Here is a 14,931-nt window from a genome sequence, read left to right on the forward strand (position 1 = left end):
TTTGCACATGGGGTTTAACAAATTCACTACCACGATCCAATTGAATTTTTCTATAGCAATCCTGTTCAAGAATACTTTGAATGGCCTGGGCAACTTCAACACCTCTTTGACCGTAATGGAATGGCATAGGCATAGCGACTAAAGACACTGATTGCCACCAGAATATATTTGTAGGGTGCATTTTGACGCCGTTGAATCGCGTCTAAAGTTAAAAGATCCGTTTGCATTATATGCAGAGAGAAAAAGGCTTTAGTTTGTCGATATTGTTTGCCAAAAAGACAGTGATTCCGTTGCAGTGTGTAACTCGGTTCATTCTCTAGATACTCTTTTGCTTTTTATAATGTGCTGTCAGAGGCAACTTTAGAAAGGGTTATGGGGGAACTTAAATTTCACGCTTCACCAATATTTTTATAGACACATTTCAGAACTTCATTCCTTTTGAACGCAAACACGTAGTGTAATGTCCACTCCCCTTGTGCACACTAGAGGTTGTATGAATCCTTATTCGCTTTTGACTAGCAGCCATAGGTGTTGTAAAATCATTGCTGCTGCTGCTGCTGCTGCTGCTGCTAGTATTTTCAAATATTGAATCTTCTTCTTTTTTAAATGGTGGTGTTGGCCTTGTTGGAGGACTATATTCTCTTAGTTTCTTTAGAATTTGCTTATTGTCAATAAGACTTTTGGGGAAGTTTGATACACTTAGAAAGGTGTATAGATTATTGTCAAAGGATAAAAGTCCTTTACGATTCGTCACCATGTCACAAATTAAATCCACTAGATTATAACTTTTTCCCTGAATTATATTTCGTTTCCCTGTGCTTTTGACTTGAACTTGATGATCAGTTTCCAACATGAGATAAGATAATACTCTTTTACTCTGTTCTCGATAGGTCACTGGCAATAGGTTTCCAATTTTCGATACAATTGAATTCAATTCCTTCTCCTTTGATTGCATTGCTGCTGCTGCAGAATCTTGAGGTGATGTTTCCTGTTTGGAGGGATTTATGACGGTAACAGCGGTGGGTCTCTCACAATAAGGTCTATGTTTGTCCACACGTCACAATGGATCTTGAAGTAATCGCAGTTTTTTGTCATCGGCAATATTCTCATCATTAATGAATTTGCTTAGATTGTCTTCAAAATGTTCGACGGGCGAGAGGACAAGTTCATATGGCGTCAATTTATAGGGTTTAGCCATTCTCTAGAGAAAACTTTTTACAAGTCCTGCAATTATTGGCAGTAAAAGTGTAAAAAAACTACCACCCGCTTGAAGGAGACGTTTTCTTTTAAAAAATGTTCCCTTGTTTTTGCAAGCCAAGGCGCGTACAGTGGAACGATGTCTAACATCTTCTGACAGTTGAACAATGCCCTCAGTTAAATTTAAACAAAGTTCATATATCAAATTAATGAAATCATTGTCAACACCATGTTTCAATATAGCCTTCCTGAGTGGAGGTTTTGAAGTGCCTAAAACGGAAATAAATGCCGTTGTTTGTCTAGTTTCTTCAATGTCACGATGGCAACTAATAGTTTTTTCTACTGTTCACTGTAAGATATACAGTAATTTCTTTGTCGAAAATGTCGGTGACTACACGTAGATCCTCGGGTGTGCTCTGATTAAGATCTAGCAAAATGTAGCCGTAAGGCTTATTTGTCACCTGAGTGTACGCTGACAGCAGAAATTTAGGGTCGCCGGGGTATATTTGCCTATTGAGAGTTATTAGTGAGCTAGAATCACGAACAACTCGATAGATAATATAGATGGGTCAATTCAAGGCAAGGGTTCTCATACAATTGTTCTGATGAAACAGATTGTGTAGAACTAGGGTTATGGAAATCTTTTCATGATGAGAGCAAACGGTGAACAGCTGTAGAATTTCCTGTGAGAACTGTTCAATGGATTCAGCCAAATCATCAATAATCAGCCAAGAGTTTGGTTTAATACTATTGAAAACATCAAGTCCTAGTATGAATTGTATTGGTATGGTTGTGGCAATAGCTTTCATTTGATCATTGGACTCCTGCCAAATACTATAGCAATAATAAATTTTCTTTAGTTTTTCCAAAAACATTTTATTACAATTTTGAATTATTTTAGCTAAAAGTGATGTTTTCCCCGACATTGATGGACCACACAGAAACGATCTGAAGGGTGTTTTAAATTGATACATGTTGCTGCTGCTGTTGTTGACAACAGTCGGACTACAACTAACTGTAAATTATACGTGTCCAGTGAATAAGTAGTAATAGTAGTAGTAATAATTTTCCCATTGATCTATCTAGTACGTTAAGAAGAACAAAAAAAACAATATTTCTTGGTCATTTTTTTGATATGAAAACACTATTTGTTCAACATGAACAACATAAGAATAACACTTGTTCAACAAGAACAACATAAACAATATTTCATGGTCATTTATTCAATATGAAAACTCTATTCGTTCAACATGAACAACGATAAAAACACTTTATGTACAACATATATTATAAAAATAAACAATTCTGTTCAAACATGAACAACAACAACAACAACAACAACACTTATTGTCATAAAAAAACACTTTTTGTACAAACACACACTTTTTGTACATTAGCACCCACACACACACTATTTGTACAACACATAAAAAAAACACTTGGAACATGAATATGAACTTTAAAGAAAAATAGCACAGTTGAACATTATGAATTTAAAAGGGGCCCCCGTCCACCCTCCGGGGAGTCGCGGGGGCGGCCACGGGTGGGACCCCCCCCCCACCCCCTGGGCCGCGTGGCCAAAGGCCGGCCGCGGGCGGGACCTCCCCCCTGCTGCTGCTGCTACAGGTTAGGTTGGGTCAGTGGTTGGGTTAAGGTGGTTAGGTTGGGTTAGTTAATTTATGAAAGGTTAGTGGTTAGTGGTTAGGGTTAGGTTAGTGGTTAGGTTAATTTATCCCGACCAAGTTGATTGCGATAGTCTATGCATTCAACTCGGTCTGAAATACGGTAGTGGCCATGTGGTAGTACACTTACACCATTCTCGAGCACATAGACTTTGTCAGATATACACGACATTGCATTCTTTTCCACTCTTAAAGTATAATTTTTAAACTGTAGAGAGCGAATTGCAAGCACTTGTGCTCTCGGCACTAGGCTACTTTCTACACAGTCTCTGTACACGCTCATAATGAAATTGCTCTTTACAAAATGTGTTGGTACCCCTTTAAACGGCTGCTTTACATCTCCGCTATGAGTTTTTATGCAACAAACCTGAGAACCCAAAAACACCCCCCTGGATATCAAATCAGTCCCAATTACTGATTTTCGCATTAGTAGTCGTTTGGGGGCTTGAAGTTGCACCAGCTTGGTCTAGAGGGATGGATTCTAGTTTGTGAAATCCATCCGCGAGCTGATGTTTTCCCTATTTTTTAAATCCCTCAAATAATCCTCGGTTTTTACCTTTAACAGCAGAGAATCTGCATCCCCATAGTAAACTTGAACCTCCCCCTCCTGTTGCCATTGCACCTTGCAAACATTGTAAAAAAAACGACAACATGAGATTTTTGGAAATTTCAAGTACTGAACTACCTCCTGCTATATTCTTGTTCAGTACCACATTTCTCTTTTTCCTGTGTAGAAGAACCATACCAGCCTCTATGCTCGTGAACGTTGTAAAATTGGGGTCAGCAATAATTCGTGCACATTCTTGGGGGTCAGTCACGACGTCACAGCGAGATCTGTTGCGTACGATTTCACACATTTTGCAAAACGCTGAATTTAGAATGAGTTTGTACATTTCCTTCTCTAATTTGCTGTTTGCCCGATAGCGTTTATCAACAAAAGTGTCAATAAACGTCTTCAAATAGGGTTTCTGACTGAATTGCAGGACTCTATGTATTTTGGTGATCTTGAAACCATTTTTCACCATCCAGTGCAAAAGCATATGGTGAACAATGACATTCTCTTTAGGGTCCAGATCTGCAATTAGTTTTTGCTTAGAGGGGGTCCAGTGCTTCCCCATATCCTCAACCAATGATCGATTGTAGGGGCTCAGTGAGTCCCTGCTCACTGTTCGATTGATACAGGGAAAAACAAAATCTCTGACTGAATCGTGAAGCGCCAATGGAATGTGCCCGTCAATTTCAAAGAACCATCCTTTTGGCCCATTGTCCTCGACGGTGGTAATGTTGGGGAACTCACAAGGATTCTCAAGCCATTGATAGTTTCCCCACAGCAAAGAGTAGTGAGACATTGCCGAGGGGTACAATGAGTTCATGTCCAACAACACTGCATTTGACTTTGCTCCGGTGTGGCTGTTTTGTCCGTTTGGATCGGTTGTCAAGAAGCAATCCCCATGAAAAACATACCCACCCCTCATTGATCTTTCTACAAAAAGGTGTTGATCCACGTCGGTGATTAGACCTATTTCCTCCCTACTAATTTTTAAAATCAAGTCCATCACCAAATTTGGTGTGGAAAAATAATAGCCTATATCTAGCCCGAACTCTGAATAGATTTTGTCTATGTTATTACAGACTATGTCTAACAGAGTTAAAACGTCACTGGCCAAGTACAGTCTACAATAATCCCACCCATTTTTACATATCCCCTTAGACCACACCTTCTTGGCAAACTCATACTCCTCGGCTGTGCATTCACTGTTGGTGAGTGAATTATAGAAAGCTTCAATTGGAGGTAGTTTCACCTCGCTTAAGCGAGCGCCAGAACAGTAATAGTCGCATGCATATACACCTTTACAGGTCAATAGGTCATACATTTCACCTTCTGGAAAGTGCTGTTTAAGCAAAGGAAAACATATCAAAATTGTCGCTTTTCTGCACTTGAATCAATTGACGCAATGCCTTGGGAAAAAAACTAAAAGAATCTAAACACCTGATTTTATTCCAGCACGTATGCACATTATTTACTACCTACCATTTCAGCTCAAGAAGCACCATCCTTCCGGCCGATTTGGGAATGATGTTATAGGTAAATGAATTATTTACCCATGGACTATCTACTCCCCCTCCCTCCCTGTGCATACGTGCCAGTGCCGGTAAAATAAATTTTAAATCATAATTTGAATTATGGATAAAAACTGGAATAAAAAACTGCTGGTTAACTTTTAAGTAGCACGATTGATGCGCTACCCCTCTAAAATTATAACCCCCATATGATATTTACCGCCACAAATGATCGTTATATCTTAAGGTCCCCGTTTCCCCTCTTTCCCCCTAGTTCCTTTCCACGTGGTTTCGTAGTCAAACTCCTCCATACAAACCCAGCCTATAGTTTTATTTTCAATCGTTGCGCGATCATCTGCAGACACAAACCATGGATAATGGGTATTTTTTAAACGAGAAAATAGCGCCATTAGCGGTGCCAATTAATTTAGTCAGTGCCTTGATCATGCACTCTCCCTCATCCAGTGTTTCAACTACTTCTAACAACTGCATAGTGTTAGAACTGTCTCTTTGCGCGTGGGCGTAGGAGACTGCAATAGCTTGTTGTTCTTTGATTTGGTTTGGAAATCAAGGATCGTTCACTTCCGACCAGCTTCGCTTCACAATCCAACGAGATTTTGTTGCTCTGGAGGAGGGTGTTTTGGAAATTTTTGAAACGTAAAATGGCCCTATCCCCTGAAACCGTTTCCACTGACTGGTAGCCATGCCGTCTACAGTGCTTCATATGATTTTGCAACTTTATTTCGCTACAAAATTGTGACAGGCATGTTGGACAGTAGAAACGTACCCCTAGATCCCTACCACCCCCCAGATCTCTACTAATGTCTGTAATTGGGTTGAAATGGCCGATTGAATTGGCTAGTTGGCTAGGTCACTAGATGGGGTGGTGTATACAACAGCCAAACCCAGTGTTTAACTAATTCAATCGACGGACCCCTTACTGGGAACACCATCCCCTTCTGTTTTGGACGAACTCTATCTTCAAATTCAGTTTCATATTGAACCACAGTAACGCCGATATTTAAATGAGCATTGGCCCTTTCAAAAAAATCAATAGACCTGAGCGTTACTGAGTATTTTCTCTCTAAACATGTGAAATATACAATGGGAAAACTGGACCCCTCCTTACCATGTACAGTCCAGTGATCTAAATTTGTCTTGGTAGCGTCATCTGCTAGAGACTGAAATGCTGACATGAGGAAAGCGTACTTGAAACATTTTTGACCTATTTCAAAACAGATCCGCTAGACACCACGACAACCAACTAAATCTGGATTATATTTTAAAACTATATCTTTATTATACCCCACACCTGCCCCCCTCTTAAACTAAAATCTTTCTTAAATTTACAAATATTAACACTTAAATTTTCAACATAAAGAACTACTGACCCGCTCCCGTTTACGGTATAATTCTCGAGATGCGTAATAATATGACCTATCCACTCGGAAAAACACCCTCTAAATTATCTAAATTTGGATAGATCACTCGCATCTCGGTGTGTACATAATGATGATAAACCTCACTTTTTCCATCATTTAAATAAAACACCTTTAAAACAATAGAAACCTTAATTGATTCCCTACTCCCTCCCCACAAGTGAATTTGGTGCTCTAGCAGTGCAAAAATTCTATCTGCATATTCATGAACAATATCTACAGGGTCAAACACAAAATTACCACATAAAAGCGAATTAAATGGGTCACCAAAGGTTGCAGTGTAGACAATTATTGTATTTAAAATTGATTTTGACAGCTGAAACTCGGGAAATGTCGTAAATTGGATATTACCCCCCTCCCCCTCCTCTTGTATATTATTATTATCACCACCCCTCCCCCACATTGTTCAATAATAGGGCTATGGGAAGGCACTTCATACGATTGAAGTGTAAGTATGTTATCATTGGGGGAAGGGTTTCCCGTTAATTCACCGACAAAATTATCCAAAAGTTGCATAGTATTTGGACTTAGCAATGCTAAGTCCGAACCTGAATTACCTAAATTACCCTGCTCAACTGTGCTAGGTTTTACATTGAAATAATTAGTTAAAAAGTCATCAATGTTATCAGGAATAAATTCAAGTGAATTGACGCTGACTTACTGAGATGTTTCATTGTTGTTGTAAAGCCCCATAGGTGCGTCCTCTCCTTCTCCAACTGACGAGCAGGGGGGAGATGGTGAGTATGGAACCAGAACAACTTATAAAAGAAAAATAGCTTATTTTCAATGTGTCTTAATCACCATATTTTTAAAATTGGATTATTATTTACATATATGCTTGAAAACACACATTTAATAGCAGTAGCATTTGATTAATTCACTACTCAATATATTCTGAAAGTTCCAACTTAATATATGAAATTTACAATCTAAAACATAACATAGTAAGTTTTGGTTTTGTTCCAACAACCCCCCCAAAAAAATTTCATATTAATACTTTTATTGTGCATTGAAAAAAAGGTGTGTTTACTTGATTTGAGATGGATAGCCTATCCCTTTTCATGATACACAACTCATTCCGATAGAAAGTTGTTTTTATAATATTTGTAGAGGCAAGGTGAACCATTCGTTAATAAAGCAGTTTATATCGCAAAGGATTTTGCTACTTATTATGAGCGGGATATAGTGCCTTTTTTTGGCTTCGCTAACCTAATTCAGCAGACTGAATGCATACACTTGTTATGATTCAAAGGGAGAACATTATATCAGGTTGAAAAAATAGCGAGAAATAAAATTTAAACTTACATCTCCAAATTTCGGCTGCACTTGAGTGCCGGATGGTCCTGGCAATGCATGATGGAAGGTGGACGGGCCAGCGGCGATGTTAGATTCTTGTACAGATCCGACTGCGGCTTGTGCAGTAGGACCAGTGACGGTATGCACTTGAGCAGGCAAAACTTGTTTGGGGGGCTTCGGCCAGCGACCATATTGCATAACTTTCGCCTTCGCAGGGGTTTTATTATTAACCCTTGCTCTCTTAGATGGAGGGGCCGCATATTCTTCATAATTTGCCTTGAAAAGAAGAGAAAAATTTAGTATTGAAATAATTTTTTCCCTTTTTTACAGAATAAAAATTAGTACCCCCCTCACCTAACTTAGCCCTAATTTTGTCTAGAAAGCATTTATCACATTGAAGTCCCCCTCCCCCCTTTTCAGCAAAGCAAAAGGTAAAATTTGCGACATTCAGAAATGCTCCTATTTTTACCATTTAGAGAAAAAAATAAATACACAACTTGTGAGAAATCGGACCCGAAAAGCATAGAAATTCTATTTTTACCATTCAGAAAATAAATTTAAAAAAAACTATTATTGTTTTTAGGGCCAGTAGCTGCATCAAATCCAAGCCAATGATTTAAAATCTAGATCTCAAAATAGCCAACCTGATAAATATGCGGATAAATAAAAGCTAACCAAACACTAAACTTCAGGGTTATATATACATATATATATATATATATATATATATATATATATATATATATATATATATATATATATATATATATATATATATATATATATATATATATATATATATATATATATATATATATATATATATATATATAGGAATGACTACATTAGTTTTCTTGTCAAAGGGTGTACATGTCTGCACAATGAATCCATCCCCTTGCGGTTAACGGGGGGGGGAGGGAACAGTTTGGTTTCACCTTGCAGCGATGCTGCTAGAACCGAGGCATTGTATCCCTAAACTCCTCCTCCCATATAAACATTGAGTACTCAAAATTGAAAATGAATATTACATGAAACTGACATCCATCCCCCTCTTAACAATTCCAACCCCCTCTTCTTTTTACAGAAGAAAACCCCTCTCCCTTTTGAGTACAGCAAAAGTCAAATTTGCGATGAAGAAGCTATGATGTTAATTTGATCAAAATATCCTCTTTTTTTGTGAAAACTTTTGGTTAAGCCGCTAACGTAAGGATTATGAGGCCGGATGTACTTTAAAAGGGTGACAGTAATTATCACCTGTTTAAGTCTTTTACGGAACTGATAAAGGATAGGGTGACGGCTTAAATGGAATCAGCATATTAATAGCTGACAGAAGTCAGTTGTCACTTTAGATAGAAATAGAGAAAGCAAGAATTTATCGAAAAACAGAATTATTTCCAATGAAAGAATTAAAGTTGTAATCAGTGGGGGGTTTACATAGTAAAAAAGAACATATTTTAAGCTTTCTAGTGAGTATAAACAATCTATAGTGAAGTGTGTAGTGTGGGGGGGGGATTTACCTGAATTTACTGGAGGGACTACTATGTAAAATGATTTTATTTGAAAATAAAAGAATGAAAATTTACTAAACAGAACTCACATTGTTAATCATTGTAGATGACGTTTCCTTGTCAATAATATTCATTGTTATATCCTTAATGTCGCAGAACTTTCTGAATGTTTAATCACAACGCATGTCCATTATATACGTAATCTCAAGGGCGAATTGTGATGTAATTGGGGAAACCATATGTAACCAGCCCTCTGATTGGCTTAGAAGGAGATGTAACCGACTCTTTGATTAGCTTAGAAGGAGGCATGTACTTCCTGTTTCCCATTCCTGGATCAAAACATTCTCCCTAGCGTACACCTGGGCGAACAACAACAACAAATCAATTGGCCTTGGAAATTTAGTTCCCCTAGTCGAGTCCTGAATCAATACATTCCCCCTAGCGTACACCTGGACGAACAACAACAACAACAAATAAATCGACCTTGAAAATACATCAAAGTGTGAAAAATCCTGCTTTTTTATTCTCAGTGACAAAAACCATAAAAACATGCATAAATTACTGTTGACATCCAAGAAACATCCTTCAATTGTTGTTGACATCCAAGAAACATCCATCAAAGTGAGAAAAATCCTGTTTTTTTTCATTCACAGCAGTGACAAAAACCATAAAAACATACATAAATTGCTGTTGACATCCAAGAAACATCCTTAAATTGTTGTTGACATCCAAGAAACATCCATCAAAGTGAGAAAAATCCTGTTTTTTCATTCACAGCAGTGACAAAAAACGTAAAAAAAATGCATAAATTATAGCCCGTCAGCCTTAGACTAAATTGTAGATGGCAACAGGGGTGAGGGGTGGGGCTGGTACCCCCATCTCTACTTGTATCCGTTGGTATCAAAATTTTGTTTGTTAGAATTTCGGTTACTATTGAGCCGCACTTCTCCTTACTTACAGTTCGTTAGCACGAACAGTTTGAAAACTGGTTTGAGAACTGTTTGAAAACAAGCTTTAACACACTGCTATTGTGTTAGAACACTCCTTCCCGAGCCATCTGAAGAAAAAGGACAAATTTTAGCATGGAGATTAGGGGCCCCATTGGGAACGGCAACAATCCTTACCTACAGAATAATTTTTGTTCGTTTTTAGAATCACATTAATATACAAACAAAGACTTTCAAAAAAGTTTTCTAAAGAAAAGTAAAGAACTATATAAAAACCAATGACGAGCAGAGAAAAAGTCACGCAATAATTCAAACTTAAAATGAACAGAAATTACTCTCAATAAATAAATGACCCCTAAAACGAATAGAAATTAAAATGAATAATCAAGTCGAACTTAAATTACCACAAACAGGAATAGCTCTAACACCCCCCAAGCCCTCTAAATGTCAGAGTGCCATTTGCCCATTACTATAAACTGTCTTATTTTGAGCTAACTCATAAACTTTCTTCCGTTATCATCCTTTTTTAATTTCACAAAAATTTAACATTTTTGTAGACAAAAGCTTGAAACTTTTACAGTTGAGTTCTCTTATATACCGAATTTGGTGGCGTAATTTTCATCGAAATCCTTAGCCCTTTTCGGGCTGCTTCCACCCATATTCGATAATTGGGTACATGACTTTTTGTATAAAACTTTAAACTTTATGACTTCTTTAGGTTGGGGATGGGGATGAGAATCAACATAAAAATTAAATCGTTTTAGAGTATATATTGTTATCAAAACTCCTTTTTTTACAGTTTTGATTATTGGTAACACAAGTCACTCCTTACTTACAGATCGTTATCACCAACTGTGTAATATTACAAAAAAACATAAGAAACAATATTTCCACTTAAATATCAATAAAAACAAAGATGTGTGCCCTTCATGATGCGTGCCCTTCATGATACAATTTCCTAACAGTGTTCATGAATTGCCCCCCTCCACCCCTGCACCTTCTGTGCCAGGAAGAACATAAATGAAATCTTTTATGTTATAAAAGACAATATTTTTCTGTAACAAGAAGAAAACTATAGCCAATTATCTGGACTTATTATTACCAAAACTCATCTTTAGATTCGCTCCTTATTTAGAGTTTTTTACCACGAACAGTTTAATTTGCAAATTCTGGGTAATGTTTCCTGTAGAGCTCGCTTAAATTCAATGGAGATGCAATTGTCGTGTGACCCGCGTTAAATGCAATTTTCCTTGGTTTCAAAACGGGGAACTGTAAATCTGCATTCATGGGTTTCAGACCCCAATTAGATGATGTTTATATCAGAATTTACAATCTTCCCAATTTTGACATTATCCGGGCCACAATTGATGTTTGTGGTGCACAAGTGCAAAAAAATGCACTTTTCTGTGGTAAGCCCTCTGCTCTCTCCCGCAGGGACGTACGCAGGGGGGGCCTCCGGGCCCGGCCCGCCCCCCGAAATCTCACGATTTTTTTTAATTTTCCCATAAGTTTCTGATTTTTCTCACAGAATAATGGGTTTGAAGGATTTGGCCCCCCCTGAAACAAATTGCCCCACCCCCCCGAAACAAATTCCTGCGTACGTGCCTGCTCTCCCGATATTCTATGGCTAATGATTCGATGCGGTTACCTATGGAGAAGAAACGGAGATGCATCCCTACTATCTGTGTAAAAAGTGAGGTCTTACTTGCTGATCAAGGTGGGAGACCGTAGAATTCCAGTTTAGGGTTTCCGACAATGATGATTTCAATGGCGGATTCAGCCACTTTTACGGTTTTTTCCAACTTTCTCATCGAAATTACAAATTATTATTAAGTTGAATGTGAATGGAATTTGACGTTTTTCAAAGAATGTAAAATGAGAAACATCTGTCAATTGGCAGTTTGTTACGTTTTTTTTTTTCATTTCGGCTAAAATGGCCTGTGGTTAATTCTTTACTAGGCCGCAGCTACTGCTGCAATCATGATGTATATACAAAAAAATTAATATGTCTTACCAAGACTTACTCTATCAGCTGTTGCTTCTCTGTTTAGCCAAAAAGAAACCCATGAAAGCACGACAATTAAAATACAAGGCACATAAACCTGTATTAAGAAGTAACCGCTATTTCTTCTAAGGTTGAATATCACTTCCAAAACTGAAAATTCCCCTGCAAGTGCAAAAGTCATTAGTGTTAAGCGTAAAATTGTTTATAAAGTCTAACTTAATAAGAAAACAGAAAGAAATGTTCAGAATCACATAGCTGAAAGTTTCATCAGTAAAGAAAAGTAGCCCCTTATGGTAATTTCCATTCCTGAATCAACCTCAAATGATGCTTCTTCCTCATTTGACAATTTTTTCAAATCAAATTTTTAATTTTTCCGGTTACTAGGGTTGGCGTGCCGGGAATCCTTTGTCCAAGGGTCACGGGTTCGATTCCTGGCGTGACCAGTTATTTGTTATGGGACGTGGGTCAGTGGCATGACTCTGTAAGCTCAGTCAAAGTTGACCCAGTTCTAAATGGGCAACTGGAGAAATCTAGGGAAGGTAAGCAGGAAGGGTGTGCGAAAGCACAAGATGGCTGGTCCCCAACCCTACTTTTACTTACTTTACTATGGGCTTGAGGTCTATTTTTGCTTGATCTCCTCTGACACTGAAAACATGACAAATGAAACGTTTATTCAAATAGAACTAAGAGCAACATTGAAATTTAAAGCGAACAGAAATTATTCTGTACACCTGGGGGACTGCCGCTCGAACCTTTGCGCTGAAATTTGACTAGTGCATGACTGAAAATATTTTTTTAAGTGAAAAAATACAACCATTTAGTAGTCGGAAATATTGTACTAACCGATTGCCTTTCAAATAATTTGAGTTAAAATAGTGTTGTTTAAAGCAATTTCGATAAACAAGCCCTTCCAATTATGAGGCACTATAGAAAATACTTTTATCCTATTCCCCTTGCCCTTATTTCGGAGCATTCACTCTCGATGTACAGGAGAAAAAAGTAAAACTATAGCGTAAAAAGAGGGAGAATTTAAGGGGGTAGCCCCCCCCGCCTATGGACCATAAATTCCATCTTTTTTAAGTTTCAATGTCACTGTTTACTTTCATTCAGAAAGAAGTCTTTTTTATTTAGTTTCCTCTATTTTTTTTACCATATCTACTGTTATCCTTAGTATTACGGAGACTGCCAGCCCCTGAACTCCCACTGTTTGTATTAAGATTTATTTAACTTTTTCTTTTCAATATTTTGAAATAAAAGATTTGTTTTCGGTATTTGATTTCCAAAATAAAATAAATTTTTCCAAAATAAGCTAGCCTTTTTGGAATAAGAAGGGTATTTTCATCCCATCAGCAATCATACTGAACACTCCATTTTATGTTCTTTTTTGTGTATATATTCTTCCAATTTTTTTTTGGAAATCATTAAGCAATATGAATTAAGCAATTCAGCTTCATTCATATTTCTTTAATTGTTCATCCAGGTGAAATTGCTTTTTAGCGACTCTTCTGAAGGAAACATGTTAATAAAATAAGAATAATAGGCTACCATTAGTTTTCTTATTTTATGCCCCCTTTCATCATAATAGCCATTACTCTCACAATACACCAGCCCCTCCTGATGGCTCAAGTCCTAAGTAATATGTTTCTTCGCTGTACAGATGGATAGATAGATACATCGATTCATTTACGCAAAAACTCCATTGGACCATGGTGAAACACAACAGATAAGCAAAAAATACAGCATCAACTAGAACTTCTCCAATATTTTTCATATCTAAATAACACTTACTTTTCAAAATTTCCAAAATCGAATCTTTCCCTCCAACTTTCCTACCCTATATAATCTCGTGATACCATGCCATGTAGAAAAAGAGCATAATCTTTTTTGTAATATTTTAGATCTCGATTGTGTTCAAGCTTTAACATAATATCGTTCTATACCTTACAGAAAAAGAACATAAAATAAGGAATAAAATTGTACTACTCTTCTATTATATTAATTTCCAAACTAATTCCTCCGAAGCATATCTCATAAAAAGTTCGAAAAGTGAGGAGAGTTATATGCCTTTTTTTTATTTGTAGGCTACGAACTGTTACAAATCTTTCATATTTTGAATGTTTAGTAAATTTGAGATCCACGATCATGACACTCGATCTTCCGGAGAGATTAATGCTCCACTGATCGTTTCCATCCGGTCGATGTTATCAGTGCATCATAGGGGGATTAGAAGTTGAAATCATCTTGATCAGAGCATTAAAAATCATAGTGATATGTCTTTGTTTTAGAGAAAAATCAAAAACATCCTTTTTAGTAAGTATGAATTTTATTAATTATTTTTTTTGGGGGGGGGTTGTAAATAAATAATTGAATAACTTATTATGATCTCTTGGGGTAGGATTTCAATAGTTGAATTTGTTTTGTTGTAAGGTTTTTGTTACCGATTAGGATGTGCGATTTGTATTACTTGTTCTATAACTTATTTAGTCCCGTTTTATCTTTTAGTGTATTTTTGCCACCCCCTCGGACGAGATTTTTACTTTTTAGGGTGGCTGTTAATACTGGTGTTGTTTTTTGGTTTAATAAACGTCTCTCTCTGGATTAAAAGGTGGCAATTTCTATCCGTAGTTTGGTGCACCCTGTTTTGTCTCGCGGTTTGGGGATTGGGACCGAACAGAATGTTATCTTTCTTGGAGGGGGAGGACTGGACTGAATTACAACCCTTACCTCCAGAGTCTGGGAGATAATATCTACCCCAAAGGTGTTGTTATATGATCTTTGGACTATTTTTGAACGAAT

The 14,931-nt window shown here is 37.2% G+C and overlaps 1 protein-coding gene across 1 annotated transcript in view; it reads right to left on the reverse strand.

Annotated features, from left to right (window-relative positions):
- The window catches only part of LOC148951939 (gamma-aminobutyric acid receptor subunit alpha-6-like), a 153,874-nt gene that overhangs the window by 72,119 nt on the left and 66,824 nt on the right, over positions 1 to 14,931 (reverse strand). The window contains exon 7 of the mRNA XM_089089104.1: positions 12,145 to 12,297. Coding sequence (XP_088945230.1) covers positions 12,145 to 12,297 — 153 coding nt within the window. The remainder of the gene's footprint in view (positions 1 to 12,144; positions 12,298 to 14,931) is intronic.

Source organism: Artemia sp. Qi Xiang Cuo, chromosome 5 (assembly GCF_049724085.1).
Source record: "Artemia sp. Qi Xiang Cuo chromosome 5, ASM4972408v1, whole genome shotgun sequence".
In the NCBI taxonomy this organism is placed as follows: domain Eukaryota; kingdom Metazoa; phylum Arthropoda; class Branchiopoda; order Anostraca; family Artemiidae; genus Artemia; species Artemia sp. Qi Xiang Cuo.